The sequence below is a fragment of the Ascaphus truei genome, chromosome 19, assembly GCF_040206685.1.
Source record: "Ascaphus truei isolate aAscTru1 chromosome 19, aAscTru1.hap1, whole genome shotgun sequence".
In the NCBI taxonomy this organism is placed as follows: Eukaryota; Metazoa; Chordata; class Amphibia; order Anura; family Ascaphidae; genus Ascaphus; species Ascaphus truei.
In genome coordinates, this window is record NC_134501.1 from 14,050,949 (window position 1) to 14,075,489 (window position 24,541).

At 41.3% G+C, this 24,541-nt stretch overlaps 1 protein-coding gene across 6 annotated transcripts in view; it reads right to left on the minus strand.

Annotated features, from left to right (window-relative positions):
* The window catches only part of LOC142469922 (DNA topoisomerase I, mitochondrial-like), a 118,676-nt gene that overhangs the window by 12,566 nt on the left and 81,569 nt on the right, over positions 1–24,541 (minus strand). For all 6 annotated transcript variants that reach the window (XM_075576704.1, XM_075576701.1, XM_075576700.1 and 3 more), the window contains exons 8-12: positions 19,286–19,407; positions 11,285–11,407; positions 8,515–8,702; positions 2,557–2,701; positions 163–306 (exon numbers count right to left, since the gene is read on the minus strand). In XM_075576704.1, the coding sequence (XP_075432819.1) occupies positions 163–306; positions 2,557–2,701; positions 8,515–8,702; positions 11,285–11,407; positions 19,286–19,407 (722 nt within the window). The remainder of the gene's footprint in view (positions 1–162; positions 307–2,556; positions 2,702–8,514; positions 8,703–11,284; positions 11,408–19,285; positions 19,408–24,541) is intronic.

Here is a 24,541-nt window from a genome sequence, read left to right on the forward strand (position 1 = left end):
ATAGCTCTACTCACAAGTTCATAATGAAGTTCTCCTTTAATGTGATATCCAAGAACAGTGGAAAGACAACGTTTCAGGTCCCATATGGACCTCTCCTCAGCTGAGCTTCTATCTTTGAGGAGACCTGCACTTTGAAGACATTGTTTATCCCTGAATCCATACCTTGTCAATGAAGTAAAGAGCCACGGCTCGCTGGCGCACTTTCATTTCTTTGGACTTGAAATTCTCACGATACGTCCTCCTTATTTTATCAACACAACTCTTCAGTTTCCTGGCAATTTCATACTTTTCCCAGTCTTTTTCTCCCTTTAAATCAAGGTACATTGTTAACTCCAACATCAAACCATACCTGCAGGGAATCCGTTACATCCTAAACCCACAGAGACGTCACGTCTATTGTAATGTCTTTGGGAGAGGAACACCTTTCTCCCCAATATTACATTTTTGTCTTGATGCACATATCCAATCTCTATTATATTCCCTGTACAGCAATGTTTGGAAGAACAGTAAAGCGCTGCAAAACTGTAGCATGTGTTAGCACAGCATCAATGCCTTATGCCAACATGCAATTCACATATGTCGCTTCCCATTGCATACATGCTTACTCACATGATATAAGCATTGCGTGTAAAGCACATGCATGATGTGGTACTTAATTCCTATTTATAATTTTGAGGCTAGATTTAAAAAAAATAAAAATATATAACTTTTTCAACGTGATTGGAGGACATTTCATGTTTTGTGGGGGAACATGTGAAATCTGTTACTTCTTAAATACCATACAGTATGTTGTTCGAACAATGATGGCAATCTAGGTGTGCAACTATTTTATTTTGCGAAGTGTGTCATGTATTCCAGCACTAGTCAGAACTTGCCGTCCTGGAACGCATTTGGCAACACGGATCTGTTGGAAAGTCTACTTTTCTACCACACTTTATTTGATGATCTCGATTATTGGAATCGTCTCCCCTGACTTAATATGACGACCCCATCACTCCTTTCTCTTACAGAGCCGATTGGACTTTACCATGTTCTTTTCCTACTTGTTAGCAGCTGCCTCGTTCACTTGGAATTCTTATCAACAGCTGTTTACGGTTTATTGTTATTTGAAAGTAAATGTTGGACGCTGTTGACAATGCATGAAATAAAACTTGTATTTTATCTACGGCAACAACACCAACCAATACACCCTCTGAAGGGTGCCAGACACCGTAGCTACAGTAGTTGAGCACATTTGCAAACCTAAATAACTGTTCTCTGCCTGCAGAGATTTACTCAAATAATGAGCATTAAGCATTCATGAGTGGTAATAAAAGCAACACATTGCACCTCTCTGGCTCTTACGTCAGATATTTCTCATCTGCTGCAGCGGTGGAACAGTTTATATTGCTGCTACATTAGCAGATGCATTAAACCTGCACCCACATCCAGAGGTTACAGCCCTAGCTGTTTATCAAACACGCAGCAGAGGTCCGGGAGACGGTGCCTTTATCAGAGTACCTACAGAGACGGTTAAGGAGCTCTTGACAAAGGCTCCAGAAAGTAGCCGAACTGTTAGGCCAATAAAATCATTTTTGCAAACTTTTGGTGTGCCTATTCCTTGTGGGTGTGTGTACACACACACACACACACACACACACACACACACACACACACACACACACACACACACACACACACACACACACACACACACACACACACACGAGAGAGACAGAGAGAGACCATATATACCTGTACACACATTCACTCATGCTAGAAGCCAATAGAATGCATGGGATATGAAGTAATTATGTTATTACCTAGTGTGTTCGTACATAGAACATCCTATTGGCATAGCTAAAAAAAAACAAGGGGTTAAACAAGGAGACTACTTCCCACACACTGTATTCCGATTACACAACCATTTTACAGTTTGCAGTTGGCAAAAATATCCCTCAGTTTGAAGGTTTCTGTTCTCTAAGGGAGACTTTATTAGGAAATCACACTGCTCTTTTGGCAAGGGAATATTTGAACCCTGCTTGGTAAATGTTAGTGTTTGGCTGCAGCTTGAATATACGGCTTCATTTGCAAGATATAGATCCCTACGGGCACAGTAATGAAGAAAATCTTTACTGGTAAGTCAGGAGAGATCAGTGTTCTGTGGCTTTGTGAGGAATTGCATAGAGAAGTGCTGAACTTTGAAAGCCCAGTGAGAAGTATATAATAACTAGTATGTACAGTAAGCAGACTACAATCAGCTGGTTCAACAGAACATGTATTCAGCTCCATCTCAAGTTAAAGAGATGTTACATATTGTGATTAGTTCTAATGAACAGACTATTTTGTAAGACTCTCCCCATAAGTGAACATGATAAATAAGTGTGAATTACACTGTAATATTTGATACATTTCATTTGCATCTGTTACTACCCGTATTTTAATCTACTTTCTTAGCACGCGTTCCCTTCAAGTCACGGGGTGGTTATATAGTAATAAATTCACTTTTCCCCTTTTACTTATACTGGATATTGAGTTATGCAGCAGAAAACAGGGGAGACCTAGACTGGTTCTTACCTTCAGCTTAGAGTTTGCGTTGAGCATAATATACTTCACCGACCCCTGTACATTTTCAGTCCACGATGCCAACCAGGTCACAGTGTTGTCGTGACGAACTTCTTTCCACCTGTGCCCATTTGGAGGCTCAGGAATTTTGGAATCTCTGAAATAAATTAGGAAAATATTGGGTTTTCGTTGGGAAGTCTATTTTTTAGGTGTTGCCAGCTACAAAATACAGCTCAACCCCCTTATAACGCTGTGCTTGGGGTCCAGAGAATCACATCGCGATATAAGCGGATCGCATTAGAAATAATGTACAATTGTATGTATTGCACATTAAAGTATTTAAGATCCCAATAATCGTGTTGTAAAGTATTCATAAATACGCAAATTGGGAGCCACGCTTGCATCACGCTATAAGCAGATTCGCGCTGTAACGGATCGCGTTATAACGGGGTTGAGCTGTATATATTATATTTTCAATCTGAACGGCTGGCTAACTTTTGGCACTTGGATACCAAAACGATTCAACAGTCCTCAGGTCCGTCTCGTTGATAAATGTTCAACTTCACTAATTCAGGTTAAAAAAAATGCATTTATTTTTATAAAGAGGGCAAATGATTTGCAATCCAAATCAGTTCTTCCCCTCGTATCACAGGTTTTAAGACTCCTTGGAGTACAACACACCAGTGACCTCAAATTAATTAGACCTTGAAACCTAGACCACTAAATCAGAAGAACTTCAACCCAAGGTAGAACCGAGTCATGTATTACTGAGCAAGTTTAGACGTTCATACAGTAATCTGGCTGGGAGGGAAAGAAAAAATGAATTACAGGGGCAAGATTTTTACGCAGTGTTTGTTTGGTCTATTGTGTAAAACCAGAGCATATGAAGTGCAAAAATTCCCCTGCAGGTGGAGCTGTTGCATATACAATAAGCCTCAATAGCCTGTTGTCTTGTGTACCGAAGTGGAAAATCTTGTATACAGGTATAAATAATCAAAGAATATAAACCAAAACCTGCCATTCAGCAAGCGGTAATCACAGAGGAAGAATATAATTTTTTTTTTAGATTACACAAGTTAAAAATGAGGTTGATGCTGCATATAAAAAGATAGGTTTATAAAGCTAAAGGAAGATGGAAAAATGCAATATTTCATTAGCTTGATATATACCAGGCTAAAAATGTTTTAAGGATCAGTATACCAACGTTTTATCAGGGCACTGTTTGAGATTACAAAATCATAAATGTGGATAATCATAACGGACACAGTTATGAACTCCAGTTTCTACAAACGAAGGCCCCTAATTCAATATGCTGTGAGGCCGCCTGAATGGAGCTGACATTTCAGCATATTTAACAGAGGCCTAGGAAATGGGTGAAGGGAATGGAAAACAAAGCACTACCTTGCTGATGCACGGTGAATAAAAGGTTAACTCAAGTGCGTGCCCATAAAAAATGATTTATTGGTTCCAAAATATAAAACAACTACATGGAGGTGGTCCAAAGGGCCCCTCACCAACGCGTTTCGACCGTTGGTCTTTCTCAAGGTGTTTTTATTATTTTTTGTTTGATGGGGCTTTCTATCTCCAAACACGTGGAACTGCTATGGGCACAAGTTTTGTCCCCTCCTATGCGAACCCTTTTTTTAGGTTGGTGGGAGTCAGTTCACGTGTTTGGATATGGAAACCCTTATCGACAAGTTATCACTTTTTATAAGAGGCATATCGACAATTTGATTTTTATCTGGGAGGGCGATGTTGACACTTTAATTTCCTTTAGACACCTTGAGAAAGACCAACGGTCGAAACACGTTGGTGAGGGGCCCTTTGGACCCCCTCCATGTAGTTTTATATTTTGGAACCAATAAATCATTTTTTATGGGCACGCACTTGAGTTAACCTTTTATTCACCGTACATCAGCAAAGTAGTGCTTTGTTTTCCATTCCCTTCATCTGTAAGCTGTTGAAAACGGAGGCACACGGATATCCTGAAGGACTTACATCGAATTATACCCCACCAAAACGTGAGTTACTATACTCTGGTTTACTTATTGTTTGCATATCCACTCCGATGCCATTGTGACTGGACACCAGGGGTGGGGATTCTCACCGCAGTGCAAGTGGAATCCTGGCCAGCTATTCGGAAACACTGTGGAGTTATATATATGCTATCTCAGTGATAAGGTGGGGTATATCATCTTGTTTATGGAGGATATCAAAGCTATGCATTAATGTTATAAATGCTTAAAGACTGCGCGTTGATTTGTCTCGAGTTTGGAGCATCACACAGCTATCTGTAGCCTAGGAAATGGGAACTGGATCGGCCTCATGTACATGGTTACAAAAAAACTGATGACAAAGTCTCTGTGCAGCTAAAGGATTACATACCATGAGAAGATTTAAACTACTGAACGATCTCTTTTGCTAGCAGATTTAGTTTGAGGTTGTGAAGGCAACTGATGTCAGTCCCAAAACCAGCACCGCCACCATCAGTTTATACACTGTAATCATAAACAATGCAGCGTATTCCTATTATTTCTCAATTGAAGATCAGGGCGAGTTTAGCCACTCGAGCATTTAGCAGATTAAGTACAGCCCTCTCAGAATGGACCCCCCCCCCCCCCAAAAAAAAAGCTTTGCAGGTATCTGGAGGCTATCATTTTGTACTTACAAACACCAAGATTTTATGAAGATTTGCAGCTCAGTTCTCTACAACACCACTTAATCCCTCAGCTCTGAACTTCGAGAAAAGGAGCTCCCCCCCCCCCCTCTTCAGATGTACGTAACCCATTTAGTGCTGGAACGGTCCATTCTAGAACAGTAAAATGGTTCTGTTATTCCATTAATGTGTTAAAATGAATCAAATGAGATATCCCTCTCTCTGAATGGAGGTGTACCAACTGTTCTGCCTTTATGTAATCCCCATGTCTGCATTTTCACATTGAACAACCTGCAGCTCTCTGAAAGCCAACAATAGTTTCCTAATTTGCCTAACTCTGCCCAACTTTAAGGCCTTTTGAGAGAGAAGGTGTTTTGACATCACGGGTCAAGAAAGCAAGCAGAGCGGTAATCCCAGCTAAAACAATCCTCAACAGGCAGAGCACACTGGGCAAAAAAAGCTTGAAGGACATACTCTGATATAAACAAGGGCTGTCCTTGTGAGTTACTGAAGGCAGGTTAGTCTTGCGGTCTGGTATATTGATATTCTGCTCATTTTATTTGTTTACAAGTGTTGCAATCTACCAGTGCTGGCAAAACATCAGATGTGTTATATTGGATTGGATTACCAGTGCTGCCATAACATTAGATGTGTTATATGAGTGCTGCTGCCATAACATAAAATGTGATATATGGGATTGGATTACCAGTGCTGCCAAAACATCAGATGTGTTATATGGGATTGGATTACCAGTGCTGCCATAACATAAAATGTGGTATATGGGATTGCCGGTGCAAAATGCATAACAGAATACTATAAACAGTTCATGCACAGAGATGTCCCTGGTTAGTATGCAGTTGTTCTCCCCCCTGGTACCCGTAATTACTGTAGGCACTATGGCAGAAGATGCCATGGCAAATCAGAACACATTTGAAACATGGACGGTATTTCAGTTCTTTCTGGCGCTGTCTGGGTTAAGACCAATTTCCTACCTAGCAGCGGAAGGCAATAGTCGCTTTTATTGACAACAATTACTAAACCACTTAAAGTGGATTTCAGGGTTTCAAAAGAGTCACGCTGTAATTTAAAAAGGATGAGAAAAACATTGCTTTTTTTAATGCATTCCTATTACTGCCAGGTATCTCCTGTGTTAATACAAGATCAACTCTATTCTGGAAGACATTTAATTTTTACTGTGCTTGCCTCTCCTCACATACTCCTGCTCTCCCTCTCTAGATGACACCAAAACTGCAAGACATTGCCAGAGATATAGATATATTCTTTTATTAGTTTTTTTAAAGTGGTGATTAGGTTTGATCGGTCTAGCCAGAGAAAACAGGACATCTTTAATGGAGAATGAGACATGTTTGTTTTTGCAATTGATACAAATGTCATCAAATTTGCGTTGAGTTGCCTACATTGGCAGTCATTCATTCCAAGTAATTGACTAGTTTCATCAAGTTAAGGAAAATCACAAATTCACTGATTATTGTTACAATTTGAATCCAAGTCAAAATCGATTTGGCAATTTGTATTTAAATGGACTGGCAGCATTTGCTATATCTTCAATGGAAATGCTTAGGACTTTCATTTTGATATCTGTAATCTGGGGAAATCATAAAAACAAAAAACTACTAAAAAAACAAAACAAAAAAAACCACTATGCAAGTGGCCAAAAACTTGTTCCAAATTATTTTTCCAACAACCCACTGGCAACAATAATTAACATGTTGTGCTTTATTCCCTATAAATCTGCAGATTGTTTTTTTCAATGAAATGAGTGTAAAACATATGTAACTAAAGGCTGCCATTGTAGTTCGAGGAAGAAAGTGTCGAGAAACAAGACAGCTCAAGACAAGGCCAACATTGCAAGAATGTGCAAAGAAGTGTGGATGTCCACTCAAGGAAGTCACTGATCATGTAGCCCAAAATGACCATAAGTAGAAAAGGAAGATGCCTCTTAAACCTGTGCTCACACAGGCCATTTAGGCTGCTGTAAAAAAAGACTTGAGGATGGAGTGTGTAATGCGTGCATCCCTTCCCTGCCATACGTGGCTTTAGGGAAATGCTTTGCAGGAACCTCTAGAAGCAGATGAGTTAAACAAAAAATAAAAAATAAATCTAGACTAGGAGAAACTCCGGTACAAAGAGCATTTTAAGAAATGCTATGTTATTCTATAAATTACTAGTTTTCCTTTCTTTCATGACAGCGCAGGTTAAACCAATAACCTCTAAAATACTGTATAGCTTGAGCCTGTAATTCCTACTGTTCAGTTACTGCTTCATCATGAAAAGAAATCCATCAAGAAAGATCGGAGCCAAAACTCCTATTTCCTTTTTGTAACTTCAGTTCATTTATTTGTTACTGACTTTGTTCCTGGAGGTCAGAATCCCACTCTGGAGTAATCACTTACAATGCTCAAAAAAGCTTTTCTACAGCAATATAACAGCCAAGAGAATGCAGACAAATGCAAACCACAAAGGGCGCTAGTTATCAAGCACTGATGGACCTTGATTACTCTCCATAATAGATGTCCATTTAAATCGGATGGTAAAATACTCAGACTTGGGATAAAAACACCAAAGATTCTACTAATGCCAAACAATCCAAGACGAGCTCCTGAAAATAGTGACACAGAGGAGATTCTCCATAAGGTCAGGCCCCAGTGGCCGCTGCGGCGCGTCTTTCGACGTGCGCGCCACACACCAACCACAGAACAGCCCCTTTAAGTTATGCAATCGCTTCATACTCTGCCAATTCATTTTTTTGGCATAATCCCTACCTTAAAGTATAGACAGGACTTTTCAACTAGTTCTATAAAGGGGCTTGACCAGAACACATATTGAAGTAGAAGGACCACAACTTTATTGCAATGTAATTTTAGATACAATCCTAGACTTGAATACTAATTTTCCAAATTTTGCAAGTATTTATAATATCTGTACCATATATATTCACATTACCATAACTTACATGCACGTGTCAGTGTGAAAAGCTGCACTTTGCTGCCTAAGCAACTAGTATGAAATTCGCAGAAGCAGAGAGTCCAAGGACCACAACAAAGGCAGGATTTGGCCTGCAGGCCACCAGTTGAGCAGCCCTGGTATAGAGCCCAATTTTTGCTATTTACATTATTGTGGTAAGCACAAACAATTTCTGGTCTGAATGAAAGTGTGTTATTGATGTTACTGATTGTATTTATGCCCCAATAGCGTTAATGATACAAAATGTCAGTCTATGATGCATCACGATTTAAGCTATGTGCATTGGCATGGGGTATTATTTCATGCTCAGTACGTCAGGAATTTCCTACTTGCTACAGTTGATGATGACATCTTCTGGCAGGATTCTCTTCTTCAGCATCCCCTGCTTGGGGTGGTCTCCTCGTCCACGGAACAGACCTGGGGGCTCAATCTTGAAGTTGCCAATCCTTTCCCGGTGGTGATCCATGAGACAATAACCAAATTCCTGCAGAAGCTTTTCATTCTCTTCCTTGATTTTCTGGGGAAAAGTATGGGGGGGAAAAAGAAACAGCCATTAATTTCTTTCAGTGCCCTAGTGCCATTTTAATAACAAAACTAAAGGCAGTACACACGTGGATGTCTCTGGTATAGCACACAATGATCTGCTATATTAGATGCTTGTCACTTTTGCTCACGTTTTGAGATGTGCAACTTTTTTTAAAATGCATTTGTAAACTTTTTTATGGTTTTTCTTTCTTACTACAATCTATTCCTGGCGAACCAGCTCCCAGAACTTTTAAGGGTTAAAAGTTTCTCAGGAATCGCACATTTCCACCATTTCACCAATAAATCGAAGCTCAGTCACAATTCGCAAGTGATTCGCCCAGAACTTTCTCCTCTGAAGCAAAACCCATATTTTCAGATCTGGATGGGAGTTTGCATCATTCATTGAAAAGCTTGGTGAATTTTGACCTTGCTGCAACTGAACTCTGACTGATAAGCGGCTTTGTGCGGGGGGAAAAAGGACAATTGTGCATAGTTCGTAAACGCTGTTGAAAGCTTTGCACATTTCTACTTAGTCAGTGCACTTGGAAGAGAGGTGCCTTAAGACAAAATCCTTGTAAGACCAGACGCATGAAAGGTCTAGTGGTACTTTGTAAGAGAGTTTACCTACACTAGGAGCTAAGAAAAGTGCATATTAATTGTTAAAATATAATACAACTGATTTTCTAAACCACTTCAAGTTTTATGTCACACAAACTGCAGTGGAGAGACTTCAAAATAGATCCTTTTTTTTGTCAAGGAGAGAGGTAGTTGAGTTCTGTAAATAAACAAACAGTGGTACTCACTACTCATACTCAATTACTTACCGAGTTAGAGTTCAACCACACTGACCAGTACGCACAGAGATTGTCTGTCTGCACTGCACGTTAATCAGCCCCTTGTAGAGTTGTTGAAGTGTAGATTCCCTAAGACCAATATAGATCCTTCTTCTCTGATGGACTCAATGTTTAACCTTTTATTCTCTTCTGACCCTGAAACATGGTCACGTTCTAATGAGCCAAATGAATGAGACTAGGGGACTGTAGGACAATATTTGTACATGTGTAACCCCTTTACTGAGACAGAGGATACCGGACAAGGTGTCACCTAAAGATGGGATAAAGGAGCGCAGCACCTAGCAAATGAGGGAGACCTGCAAGGTAAGACATATTTAGGAGGGACAGGCAACATGAAAGCAGAGCAAAGATATACTGGCTTTGTGAGATGGGTGGATGGATGGTGCTGCCTTATCACTCGGTTCAATTACTTCTTGCACGTTCGTATTCACAAGATGGTTATTTGCTATAATATTGTAGGCATCTACATGCAGCTGGCTGTGTAATAACCACTTCAGTACCAAAGGAGACAGAACATTACAATGCAACTGGTTCAACAAATAGGACTTGCAAGTTTGCTGCAGTGCAACACTCCTTTGTGTACCAGTCCTAAACAAGTCATTTTTTAATATTACTATTTAGGCACCAACAGGTTTCATAGTGCAAACAATAGGGACGTAGGAGACAATGATAATAAAACTTACAACAGTAACGGATACTGGTACAATAGGTAAGAATATCCCTGTTCTAAGAAGCTTACAATCTAGTAGAGTGGAAACAAGATATAGTGGGGTAGAAATGTGGTTCTAAATATACATTTTTATACACATACGTGGTGCGTATTATGTAGTTAAAAGAATCTGCATTAATACTCCTACATGCATATTTATTGCAAAAAAAACAGCCACACGTTTATAGATGTATAGAAAATCATTTGACGTGGCGTATAAAACTATTAGCTGCAAAAAAATACTGGGTAATCATAAACACTTGTACACAAAGAGTCTCTGATTATTTTTCTCAGTAGGTGTTTGTAATTTGGACACATACATTCTCTGTGGAGATCAGCTCTATTTTCAAAGTGTCCTGATGTGCAACACATTTGGGGCTTTGGACATGGTCCCTCACGGACATTTGTCCACATTAGAAAATCATGGACAGGGACGCAGTGGACAGGCTCAGGAATTAAGTGGCAGGTGTTGCGGCTCGTCAGGATTTAGCAGCGTTGGCATAGCCGTGAACAGAACCGCACCGCGCCTGCCTCTCTCTAGTCTGGCTGTAATCAAAGCTATTAATCATATGCACTGAAATGCACAAATTCCAGCAACTTTAAAACTTGGGAGTTCATTTAGCTTTGGGAAAGAGAAGCGAAAAAACATCTCTCTGTTGCAGTAGATATTTGGAATGACAGCAAGCATTCAAGAATGTCTTCACCAAGTTGCACCTAAGTGATGTATGTCCCTCTGGCAGGAAGAGAGTTAAAGACACACCTGAAACTATTCTGTTTTGTTTGTTAATTTACAATATGCCACCGCTTCACCTTGGGCTCGTCCTCCGATTCCCATCCAGCATTACACAGTCAAGTGGCCTTCTCTACAGTTGCCAACTCTATCATTAATCTTAATGTAACAAATTAGGGATCTTCTTTTTAAGCCTCTGGAGTTTATTTGAAATCATCCCTAGAGTCTCCAAATGAAAAGGTTGCAGGGTTGTCACTGCACCGCGTCCGAGTATCCTTTACCTGTTTATCTTCCTTAGATTTATTCTTCTTCTCCTCCATTTTCCCTTTGTAGTAGGTGAACATTTCACTGAAATCGCACTTGGCCATGTCCATAATAACCATCCTCTCTTCAAGTGTCATCTCCTACAGAAAAAGACAAGGAGCCCCCAAGAGGAGTCTGTTTTTACTAGATAAAAAGGAAGGCACTGTATTGGCAAATTTGGTGATGACTTAGGCCTGGGACATAGTTAGTGTGAGCAAGGCTGAGCCGTGCTGATCCGCGCTCACACTCGGCACTGAGCCCCTGCAGCCGCAATGAGAGCGGCTTTAGCAGGGGCTCGCGCACGCTTCCGCACACTTGCGGAAGCGTGTCTCTCACCAAGTTTTCAGATTTGGCGCTCGCCGGAGCGCAGGGCCGGTCACGTGAGCGGTTCGCCCAATGAGGGCGAACCAGCTCGGTGAGGTTACTGACCCGCCCCACGGACGGCACGCTGTGTAAGGCCAGGGAAAGCACCGCTTTCCCTGAGCCTCAGCGCGCCTCTGCACGGACAAAATGTCTATGTCCCAGGCCTAAAGATGTGCAAAACATTTGCTCAAGTTTGTGAAAGAGGTGAATATTGAAACTTCGTTTCAATATTAGCAAAAGTTCACTTAGACCATTGTAAGATTGTTTTGTCCCGGAACAGGATTGTTTTTCTGTTTCCCTTTGCAGCTTTGACTGCCAGCCTTCTCCATTTTGGATGTAAGCTTTCCCTGCAGCTGTAACTCCCAGTGCAAGTGGAAACTGTTACATTTTTGATACTTTCCCCTCTCCAGACCTGGCAACCTCTTTAGTCCTCCTTGCTGAGATGGTTTAACTCAACTCCCCTGTCTGTGTTCAGTTAGCACAGTCCAATCACCTTTCCTGTGTGACAGGAATCACATACTTCCTTTTCATCCATACAGGCCGAGTGAGTACTACTATTCTTACCTACTCCCTTGCAAAAGCAAATTGTTTGACCTTCCCTTCATACAAAAGCACCTTCACATAGAGAAGCACTGTCTCACCACTCAACAACATCTACAAGTACCCTTTATTTTGCTGTGACTCTCTCAATAAAGTTAAGAATATACTAAAGGACTTGTTGTGCTTTCAAAGAGGGATGAGTTCAGCTATCTGGCCATACTCATATCCTGCATATGATCCTGTGGTTGCAGAATAGTTTTTGCAAATGTCTTGTGAAATATACAGCTGTAGCGGGGGTTATTGTGAGATATTCTGTGATGGTCTACATTGTCACTACTATTGAATCCTATAAAAATGATGTCATTCTGCGTTAATCAGCGTTAATCAGTGGATGCAATAACCTTTGCTACATCTAGAAACGTGATAACCTGCAAAAACGTTAGCAATTTGCAAACCACATCTCTGGTTATTACTACCAATTACAAAAGTGGTTTGAGAGCACCACTGGCACTTTTAAAGGAAACCACTTAAATCTATGGGGTGAGAAAACAGAACAATGTAGAAAATGTGAGACCACTTAAATACACCTTAGCTAAGAATAAAGAGTTTATACACCTTAGCTAAGAATAAAGAATAAATACACCTTAGCTAAGGATAAAGAGTTTATGCACCACACTCAGAACATGGCTGGTGCCATTAAGGCCTTATACTGAATTACTTAACACAAGGCCATATATACGTTTCCCCCAAGAGGGGGACGTTAGTGTTTATGCGCAACCGCTTATACACTATGTTCAAAGGGCTGAACAATATAAATACATGGCTAAATAAAACAAAGACAAGGAGAAAACATAGGTGGGAAATGTACAATATACTGTATCTGCGTAGTGAGGAAATCTGCAACTGTTAATCAGCCAATAAGATGCAAACGGTATCAAGCGATTTGCTGGCTGGAAATAATGCCATCATTAAGATCTTTTATGGATACATTTTATGTTGTTGTATTCGCTTTTATTTCTAAACTATGGTGCGCTGTACAATGCTGGCATCTTCTAAATTACTGTTCATTAGACAAAAGTAATGACTCAAACAGTTAAAAAAGCAGCACCTATAAATTGCAGTGTGCACGACATCAAGCCAATTAGAAAGGTTGGAAACCTGCTGAAGTCCAAGTGGACCAAAGGTCCGACCCTCCATAAAAGCTTTAAAGAACACTCAATTTCATTTTATCCGAAATGATTCCTTGTGGTTTGAAGGAAATGAGATTACAATTCCGAGCCAATGCATATTATTGGAGCCAACTGATTAATAAATGGAAATAGTGTAATGGCATTTAATTTCTATTTCGCCATTCTAAATACAGATGAAAGAGAAATAGAATTAAAATGGAAATCTGTTTTCCTAAGTGAACCATACTTTTGACTTCCAATTACTGTGAAGATGTTAAATAATGGTAGCATTAAAGAGACACGGACATGTTTTTCCGTGACCTTGTCTTACTATAAACCTACTGGCTCTAGAATTGCTTTAAGTGTTCGCCTTTAAATAGGACTGTATAATGTAGATATGTAAGGTAACATTCCTCTAAACTGACTGCAGACTGCACAGTTTTTGCATTTGTGATTAACCCATGGACTGCAGCCCCTACTGGCACTAAAAGGGAAACCACTTAACTCCATGTGGTGAGAAAACATAACAATCAATCAATGCAGAAAAATTAAGATCACTTAAATAGCTTAGCTCAGGATAAACCTCCTGGATAAAGATTGAATGCACCACACTCAGAACATGGCTGGTGCTAACATCAGGGACTTTTAAGAGGATTGCTTGTGACCAACAGAAACTTGATAATTACTTAAGAGAAGCTGCAATATGGATGTTTGCAGAGTGAGGGGGAATGGGGAGCTTGATGGCCCATAGAGATGAGCTGCATAAATCGTTGCGTGCTTACAATTTCATGATTTCCCAAGGAAAGAAGAAGTACAGCTGGTGGGCAATTACAAATCTTTCACTTGGGTACGGAGTATTTCTATGGTTGGCATAGTGTGTATTTTTGTTTGACAATAGGAACATGCCAGAGGTGATCATGTTTTGCAATGTGAAGGTCCATTTAAAGTCTCTACCAACCAAAACTCAATCAACACCCGGAGCCCAGCTGTCTACATTAGCAAAACAGCGATATATTTTGGAAGTCACTACAGAGGTCATTACTGACGTGCCAAAATTTGCAAAAAATAAGTGGAAATATATGCTCCAGTGTCACTTATTATGGTGGAAGCTTTTTCTCATGCGTCATTCTATGTATCCCTATGCAGGAGTGCAAATACTTCCCATGTACCATAATTCCTTGTCCTAGGTCAGGGGAGCGCAAACTTATGGTGCTGCGCCCCCTGTCTTCCCTGCAGCGTTGCCAATGCCCCCGCCCTAAATTACAGCTGCGTCAAATGATGCTGCGGGGTCATGTGACGTCACGTGACCTGCAGCATCATTTGACGCCACATGTCCCCGCGGCGTCATTTGATGCCGCGTTGCCATGGCGATGCGTCATAAAGTGGCTGAATCTGGGTAAGTAAAGTGTTGCAGGGGCCTCACGCAATCCCCCGGCATTTAATTTAAATGCAGTGGGGAAGAACACGGGGCCTCTGCAACGGCCCGTGCCCCCCAACAAAATCTCCACCCCACCCTCAGTTTGCGCACACGTGTCCTAGTAGATTATACTGTGTATATATATATATTTATTATTATTATTTTTTTTATAAATAATAGATCAGTGGGACTGCTACCCCATAGAAAATCAGAACTCACAAGATATGAAAAAATAAAAAGGTTTATTGATTACATATTAAAAAATAGAAAACAAAAAATACACAGATGAACAAAAAAAAATCTCCTCCCACGCGTTTCACACCAAGTGTGGCGCTTTCTCAAGGAGTACCTCGCAATAATTTGCAAGCTTCAAAAAGCGCTACATTATGCATACCCATTGCTGCCCTGCTGATGGTACTGCTAGTTAGCAAGTGTTGAGTCCTTTAAGATGTAAAAAAAAAAATCTAAGTAACAAAGTGAAATAATAGAAAGGAAAGTACTGCATGCATTTTTCATGAGCATGTTTTAAACAAAGCAGATGTCTGGCCAGGGGCGTGATGTGAAACCCAGCACTGCACTGACAGGAGCATCAGCTACAGCGTAACAAAGAAGACAGGGAGTCTTACACAGGTCAAGAGACGAAGACAAAGATGCTATTTGGCTCAAGGAAGAAAAAGCCACCTTGTCATTTATTACAGCCCAGCTGTGAGTGGGCGCAAAATCATGAGGTCCCTCATGTTTAGATCAAAGAGAGCTTCATCCTGATCTTACCAACAGAGAGAAGTAACAGGATTTGTTTTACCACCCTGCGGGTCTGCTTTAATGTAAATGGTCCAGGTTGAAACTATTTATAGGCAGTAATTATAAGGGAGAATGAGTACCTTTGTTACGGAAGTCTGGTTGTGCGCCTCCTGTAGAGATGTAGCAAGTGTTATTACCGCCGTTAACACAAGAAATAACACGGTAAATAATGTGTTAAAAAGAATGTACGTGTTACCATTTTCAATTGAGCCACATTCTGTATATTTCTTGTGTTAAAGATCAGCAGAGTTAACACAATGCGTTGCGTTAATGCGAGCGGTAATACCTGCTACATCTGTAGTTCTAGGCCTCGCCCTAGTTCTGTTTAGACGTCCGTTTCCGGAATCTTAAGGTAATTAAAAATACAGTTTAGTGGTCGTAGCAATAAACGAACTCTAACCTCGTTAATAAATCAGATCATAAATGCCCTAGAAAAAAAAGTATTGCAACTGTGTAAAAACGCATCCAGCAAGTCCTGAAATCATTTCATACTTTGGGAAGTTCCTCTCCCCCAAAAAAATAAATAAGAGAGACCTTGGAAAAAATAAAAACAAAAACAGTTTGTTTGAGGGGGCTCTGCCTGTGTCATTGGTTGCACATTTTTCAATTATATGACAAACATCAGTGTTCAGATTGTGGGGCCTATGCAGAAACCGGCGAGAAGGCCTGTCGCGCCAGTTTTTTGGCAAATATGCCTACAGCAATTCAGTAAATGCCGAAAAACTGGCGAGATGAGGAAAATCCGCTGGTTTTTTTTTGTGGAAAAAAAAACTTGCCGCGTGGGTGGCGAGAAGCAATATCTCGCCAGTTTTAAAACCTGCTGTATTCTAGTAGCCCCGATCAGCATCTCAGCGCTGATCGGCGCTCTAGAATGGAGACATTTTCTCCAAATCACTCCGCCAACAAAAGTTGGCAAAAAGCTGGTGCTGAGTGGCGATACGGGACATAGAAAAAAAATCAGGCCCTTTTCCTGCCTCGGATTGATCCCGGGGGGCTCCAGAGCTGATAGCCAGTAATACCAGCACCGAAGCCCCCCCCGCACCCCCTACATGCATCCGAAGCAGGAATAATGCATTAACAGCCCAATTCATTACCTTAGCGGCCAACCGCTAAGGCAGTGAAGGGATTAACCATCCATTACCATGCTTTGTGTGGGGAGCGGCAGTGGATTAAGGGGGTATTTGGAATTTGGGGGGTGTTTATGGCTTCCGGGGGGGGGGGGGGTTTCGGGTCAACTTAACCCCTTCATTACCGCTACGGTCATGAAGGGGTTATGGCCTCCAGCTACCCACCCGCAAGCCATAAACACCCACCGTTGGGGCGATTACACACTGCACTCATCCCCGCTAACCACAATATATATATATATATATATATATATATATATATATATATATATATATATATATATATATATATATATATTTGATTTAGTTTCCACAATCTCATTGGCTCTAGTCCCATGTGACGGCGCCATGTTGGTTTTGTTGACGTCATGTTAAAGGGAAATGAAGCACATCCATTCTGATTGGCTGGCTTCATTTCCTTTAAATGACGTCAACATTTTTTTTAGCCTTATCCAAAATCACATGCTTTTCACGGACCAATCAGGACCGTGAGAACCATTTGATGCAAAATGTGACGTCATAGGCCTATAAAAGCCTATGTCGTCTCATTTTCCAGCTAGACGCCGTGGGGAGAGGACCTCCCCTCTGAAGATGGACGGTGCGTCGCAGAAGAAGAAGCCTGAAGACCCCGCAGACGGTGAAGAAGACACAGAAAAGAAGACCACAGACGGTATGGAGTATAAAGTCAAGAAAGACGACACCACATTGGATTACAAAGGATTTTTTATTTTATGGGTTCCTGGTTCCTGTCTTTGGATTTGTTGCAGACATAGCGGTTCCCCCGGAAGTCGGTCATTGGTCATCTAATGGTAAGTAAACTAAAGAAATGTATTTGATTTAAGTTGTAACTTTTTTTTTTGTTTTTTTTCTAACAAGTCAGATTATTTTTTTTAATGTCCATTTCATGCCCATGTATGTATATATATCCCTATGGAGCTATATACATACATGTTTATTAAAGGGTTGTTTTGCAAATGCTTATTGCATTTTTTCATGTCTTCTACAAGTCTTTTCCCTGTTTGGTTACTATTGTGTGTGTGAAATGTAATGTAGAATTAGTTATGTCATTTCAGATGATGATGATTGCATGGGTTTATGTTGGGACACTCCCTTAATTGTTTATTGTGGCTTATTTGGTGAATTTAGATTGTATGATCGTGTTAGTTAGAAATAGATTTTTTTGGCCTTTGTTTTGTGTTTGCATAACAATATTGAATAGGGTTTTTGGTTTAGATTTGCTTGTAATGTATTTCGGTTGGCATTAATTGTGTGCGTGATCGGGCAATCTCCATGCATAGGAGATACCGGCACCCCATAACGGGGCCTGTATCTCGTGAAGCAGGGGGTCCCCGGACATAAAACCAACGCGGTTCATCTCCGGAGACCCCCTGCACATCTACAATATTAATCCAATTGTTATGTAAACATTTTTTATTTGCCGGCGAGATTTGTGCAGAGAGAGGCGGATCTCGCTCTCTGCTGACAGATCTTGCCAGCGGAGCACTTCTCGCCATCTCTCTGCCGGATTCCTCTCACAGATATGCGCACCTTCCTCCATACTGCGAGGGGAATCCTCCAAAAACATGGCGAGTTCTAAGACAGGCGAATGGCCATTCTCGCAGTTTCCTGCATAGGCCCCTGTGGTTCTTAAAAGGTAAGCAGCTGGTAACACATATAATAATAATAATAATCATAATAATAGCATTTTCTTGTATAGCGCTGCTAGTTTTACGTAGCACTTAACAGAGACATTTTGCAGGCACAGGTCCCTGCCCCGTGGAGCTTACGATCTATGTTTTTTTGGTGCCTGAGGCACAGGGAGATAAAGTGACTCACAAGGAGCCAACACCGGGAATTGAACCAGGCTCCCCTGCTTCAAACTCAGTGCCAGTCAGTGTCGTTACTCACTGAGCCACTCCTTATATACCAGAGCAAACTGATTTTCTTGCAAGGCTACAAAACCAAAAAGCAGCACATGTCAACTTTTCTGCTGCTTTCCTTGGGCTTAAAAGTCAGTGAAACAATAAAAGAGCCTTATTTTGAATTCCCTCATAGAATATTTGCACTGGTTGTATACTGTGGGTTATTGTATTTCAAAATGTTATCGGTTATTTCCAATAGAAGGATGATGTAAAAACACTTGCGGTGGCCAGATGGTCCTGTAACAAATCCTGGGAAGAAAGAAGATAGTGTTCCAGTGGTGTTGGTAAGACCAGTGGAGTGTGGTCTTCTTCCTTGCCAGAATCTGGTATGCCCCAACTCGCTGGGGCTTTCGGAGCACCTCTTCACTGTAATTGTGAGGGCACCTACCGTCTCCTTTATCTGTTTTTCTATAACAAAGCAGAAAGGTAAACTTTTAAAAACATCAGTGGTTGCATCTAGTTGTTTTGTATCCCTAAAGTGTAAAAAAAAATAAACAGCAAGAGGAGAGCACACAACTAATCTGTTAAGAAACCTATTTGCAAATACAGTATTCTGTAAATCAAAAAGTTACATTTTATTCCCATAGTGCTGGATGCTGCCCGACGTCAAAATGACATGAAAAGTAATTAGACTGGTTACCTTCCTCCAATCAATGAATAAGTTATTGCGGAAGACATCCTTGGTGGTGTATTCATGGTCAAGCATCTTGGCAAAGAAACTGGACACTTCTTCGGCTTGTGAACTCAACTGCAATGGTTTACCTAGGACAAGTGACAACGAATATATTTAACAGGTAGCGTCCCTGGTGTTATACGATTGATACAATCATAAAAGGTTTCTCCCCCCCCCCCCCATTCGTGTTTTTTTTCCCCATTGTATAAATAAAAGCTCTGAAGACTGACTTTAAGGGTTATTATACAATGTGAGAATGAAAGTTTGTAGTAGCAGTGATTCGAACTGCTTCAATGTATTAGGGTAACCACCTTGCAGGACTTCATGTACTTACTGAATGAAAATGCTGTATAGTTTTTAATGATATATTCTTCAATGAAGAAAATACTCGCTCCAAAAAAACTTTACCTGCAAATTTCACACCAAGAATGTGAACACTATTTATAGCTATGGACAAATCTTGGTTACATTAAGGTCGAGAACACAGTATTTGGCAGGTTTAGCAGACTAAAATAGTATGTATGTATGTAATTATATAGCGCCATTAATGTGCATAGCGCTTCCAAGCAGTAATACATGTGACAATCATATAAATAACAAATAATATAAATAACATGTCATGGGGAGAAGTGTTTCAGACATAAAAGTATAATGTAGGAAAAGGAGTCCCTGCCCTGAAGAGCTTACAATCTAGTATAGTTTTAATACCAGAACAAAGACTATAGCAACGTCAGAGGAATTAAAAGGCACAGTGACAAATGCTTGAGAACAAGGGAAAGCTGATTGGAGATCTGTTTTTAGAAGTGTGAGGATAAGACGTAGGCTCCGTCCCCATCAAACTCCAGTCGCCTGATTGGCTCCTGCCTGCTGAACAATCCTGCGCCTGATTCGCCGGCCCTGCTATTTAGGCTCAGCCTCTTCCACCAGGAGGTTGGCTGAGCATAAACGTGAATACAAAACTAACTAAAAAAAAAAACTCTCTACCAGCGCTTGATCCAAGTGATAGACTAATTGGTGTGATAACAACAATTGTGTGATTACAATGTGATTACATATGCAGCCAAGGGGGCAATAAACAATGGATTGTTCAAATCCAATACCATACAGATACAAATACAAAAAATGTCCCCGGCGCAAAGTGTGGTGATGATAATTACAGTACCATATCGAAAGACAGTCCTGTTTGAAAAGTCAGTCCTGGTAGTAGAATGATTCATCAACAATGTGAGGTAGATTTTCCTCTAGGCGTGTTCCCTTATGTTGTCTGCAATGACAGATAAAGAAAACACACCATTGCGCAGTATACAGACTCAATTGCCCCAACCTGAAGAGGAAAATCCCTACTTACAGGATATTCTCTTGTTCATTCGGGGGAGAGAATCTGTTCTTTAGCTCTCTTCCTCCACCTTGATCTCCACGGGCCCCTCGTGGTTCCTAAGGTGGCTCTCTTCAACTCGGTCTGCGTCGTCCCAGGAGCAGCATACACCGCAACAACCGTGGTTGGAGAAAATTGAAAAACAGCCTAGTGTACTCCGCAAATTTTATTTAACAATGTTAAAAAGCAGCAATGTTACACTCACATTTTGCGAGGGCAAACATGCCGCTCAAGAATGCCGTCCGCAGCCTATGTCCACTCGATGGTGTGTTGTTCACGACGTCGCGCACCAACCGATGACGTCAGCGGCGCAGCGCCCGAAGTTCTCCTCACACCACGAGATGCAACGCAGGTGACAGCTTACAACGTGCACTGTACTAGGCTCCTCCTCCCTACGCGTTTCGTGACGCTACGTCACTTCCTCAGGAGATCCTGGGACGACGCAGACCGAGTTGAAGAGAGCCACCTTAGGAACCACGAGGGGCCCGTGGAGATCAAGGTGGAGGAAGAGAGCTAAAGAACAGATTCTCTCCCCCGAATGAACAAGAAAATATAATGTAAGTAGGGATTTTCCTCTTCAGGTTGGGGCAATTGAGTCTGTATACTGCGCAATGGTGTGTTTTCTTTATCTGTTATTGCAGACAACATAAGGGAACACGCCTAGAGGAAAATCTACCTCACATTGTTGATGAATCATTCTACTACCAGGACTGACTTTTCAAACAGGACTGTCTTTCGATATGGTACTGTAATTATCATCACCACACTTTGCGCCGGGGACATTATTTGTATTTGTATTCGCTGAGCATAAACGTTGTGACATGTACTAATCACATTATCTGTTGGCTCACCTTGTCCTGCATTGCCTGGTCTACCTATCCTGCCCTCTTCAATCCTCGGCTTGCCTATGACTACCCTACTGTCTCCTATCCTCTACCTCGGATTGCTTCAAATATCCTACATTCTCCTACCCTGACCCAGCTATCCACGACTACGAACCTGCACACCGGACGCGGCCTCGCGTCTCTAGGTCGGTGTTTTCTAATCCCCACTTCGGCCTCGTGGTCCTGTCCGGTTTGTGGCGAGCATTCATTACAATGAGCGACACACTGGTTGTGTGGCTTTTGCAGATACATTTCTTATTGGGGTGGAAAGACGACCTCAATCATCCCTGACCCATTCCAACGCAGACAATAACGCTTTAGAGAGCCCTAAGCATGGTACCTTCGCATGCATAGCTGAGGTTGTATTTCCAATGAGCAGACTTGTTGGTGCTCCGACTGGTTGAAAACTTATCTCCATGTTTAGAGCCTGACATTATTCCAGTCTAGCATGTTAGGGTGACAACCAGAATGCAGAATTCAGCATTTTAAATGATAAAGCAATGTTCCTCCCTTTAGATGTCAATTTGTATGAATCGGTTTAACGAGGCACTAAATTGCACTGATCACTGGGTAGTAATTATAAAAAAAACAACAAATCTCCAAGTTCCATCCAAGTTTGGGGGATTAAACCTTGGCACAGGGATGAGATCAGACCTTGTTTTGCATAAATCTTCAAATAGTTCATATTTAGGGAATTCCTCCTCATAGAAGCCCTGGCGCACAAAATGTCGGACCTGCATATATTTAAACACCTCTGTTCGATGTAAACAATATATTCTCATCAATTCCTCAAACGAGATCAACTTATCTTTTTCTAATAAATCTCCCATCTCTAGAATTCCACTATGTCTCCAGGTTTCAAAGTCTCGACCCTGAAACCCCAGTAAAAACCCTGGATTACCAAACAGGGGCGTAACTTTAGATGGCGTTGACATATAACTTTGTATTTCTTTTTTGCTAACTGACAGTTTTCAAAGTATACCCGATTACCGCCGGCTCAGGCTGTCTACCAAGCCCGGTCCTAGAGCTCAACCATAGCAAAGTAGGCAGGCCAACCAGGTATTTAAGTGAGCTTTCCATATCCAACCCAAGCATAGGTCCCTCCCGCGGAGTGTCAATAAACCATTTGTTTCAAATGAGAGGCTATATAATATTTTAGCATATTTGGAACCGCTAGACCCCCTCCTTCTTTAGACTCCAGCATAATTGGCCTAGCTATTCTCAGTTGTTTTAGTTTCCAAATAAATTGCATAATACGGTTTTGGATTTCTTTTATTTTTGTATGTGGGACAGATATTGGTAATTATTGAAAATAATATAGAAGTCTGATGAGAATATTCATCTTAACCACGGTTATACGCTCTACCCATGAAATATAGTGCGAATTCCAAACTTGTTGATATTTTCAAATCTTAGAAGAAATGGGTTGGATAGTTCTATTTATATAAGGAGTTATAGTTCCTATTAAGGTATATCCCCAAATACTTCACATCGGTCTTTTTCCACCTATAGTCAAAATGTCATTTAAGAATGTCGACCTCCCTTTCCATTTACGTTAAATTTAGCGCTTCCGATTTTCCCACATTAACTTTATACCCAGACAATTCCCCCAACCTCCAGAGAGCAGATTGTAAATTCGGGAGAGATGTCAATGGGTTAGCTATAGTAAGGATAATATCATCCGCAAAAAGTGATAATTTGTAACACTCATCTTTTATATTAATCCCTTGTATATTTGGGGAAGCTCCGATTGTTGCCGGAAGGGGTTCAATTGTCAAGCCAAAAAGAAGAGGAGAGGGAGCAACCCTGTCTAGTCCCATTCTTAATTGTTATCAGATTCCTCTCACTTGGTGTCCCCAGTGTTTCAAAACAAACCACCATCAGCCATTCTAAGTCTTTTGGCCAAGGCTCCCTAACCGGGTCTTTCATTCCGTGTGTTCACTAGTTTCATCCGTAGTAGACCGGCACCCAGGGGGTGGCAGCAGGCTCCAAACCGTATGTAAAACAGACACTATAATGGATTGGAAAGTATTTAGGACAGGCAGAAAAGCGGAAAGAAAAGAGTAAACAGATATAGCATCCAGGGTATCTTTCCCTGGGTTACCGTATCTCCGGTCAAAGATGGCCGCGAAACCGATAAGAGACCCACAACATCACAGGTCGGTCTTAAATCTTTTATCTCCGGGCAACCGCACCCTCAGCCGATTGATCGTCATCCGCGTTGTCTTCTCTGCTTCTTTTAGGGTCACCAAATCTCAGACCTAAGGCTCTATGGGCTCTATCCATCAAAAGATTGCCATCTTGTAGCAGGGACTCGGGGTCATGACTGATTTGTAGATTCTGCCTTCGTTCCGTTCTCCAGGTCGTCTATGCCGTCCCTCATAGCTCTTATCTCGTCATTGAAACGCAAGACCTCATCGTCAATATTTACCTGATTTTGTAGGAAAATGTCCATCTTATTTTCAAGCTCCATAGTTCTTTTAGCCAGTAAGGAAACGTCTGTTTTAAATTCCCTTACAGCTCTATCAAGAGCTGACTGAAAGCCTGCTTGCATTTCTTCTAAGCATATTCTGGAGGTCCTGCTTTGTGATTACTGCGTCACCCTCAGCCATATCCAGCTCACTGAGGGAAGCAGATCTCCCCCCTGCCTCCTCCTCTGCTGTGGCCCTCTCTGCAGAGTTTCTAGGGGTTGCTTTTCTATCAGGGATATCCCCCTCAGGTCCCGCAGCCGGTCTCTCTTCTTTGTTTACCTTTGTGAGTGCGCGCTCCATGTGGAATGTCCCGCGAGACAGATCAGTACGGCGATCGGGTGTTATAGTGAATTATGTTGGCGGAGTGCACGAAGCTTCCTTAGCTTGCGTGCATCCGCATGACCCCCCCTATATCAATCTTTTTAAAGACTATATGAATTCATTGTAAGGAAAGATCAGATGTCTCAGAATGATTAATGGGACATTATGAACC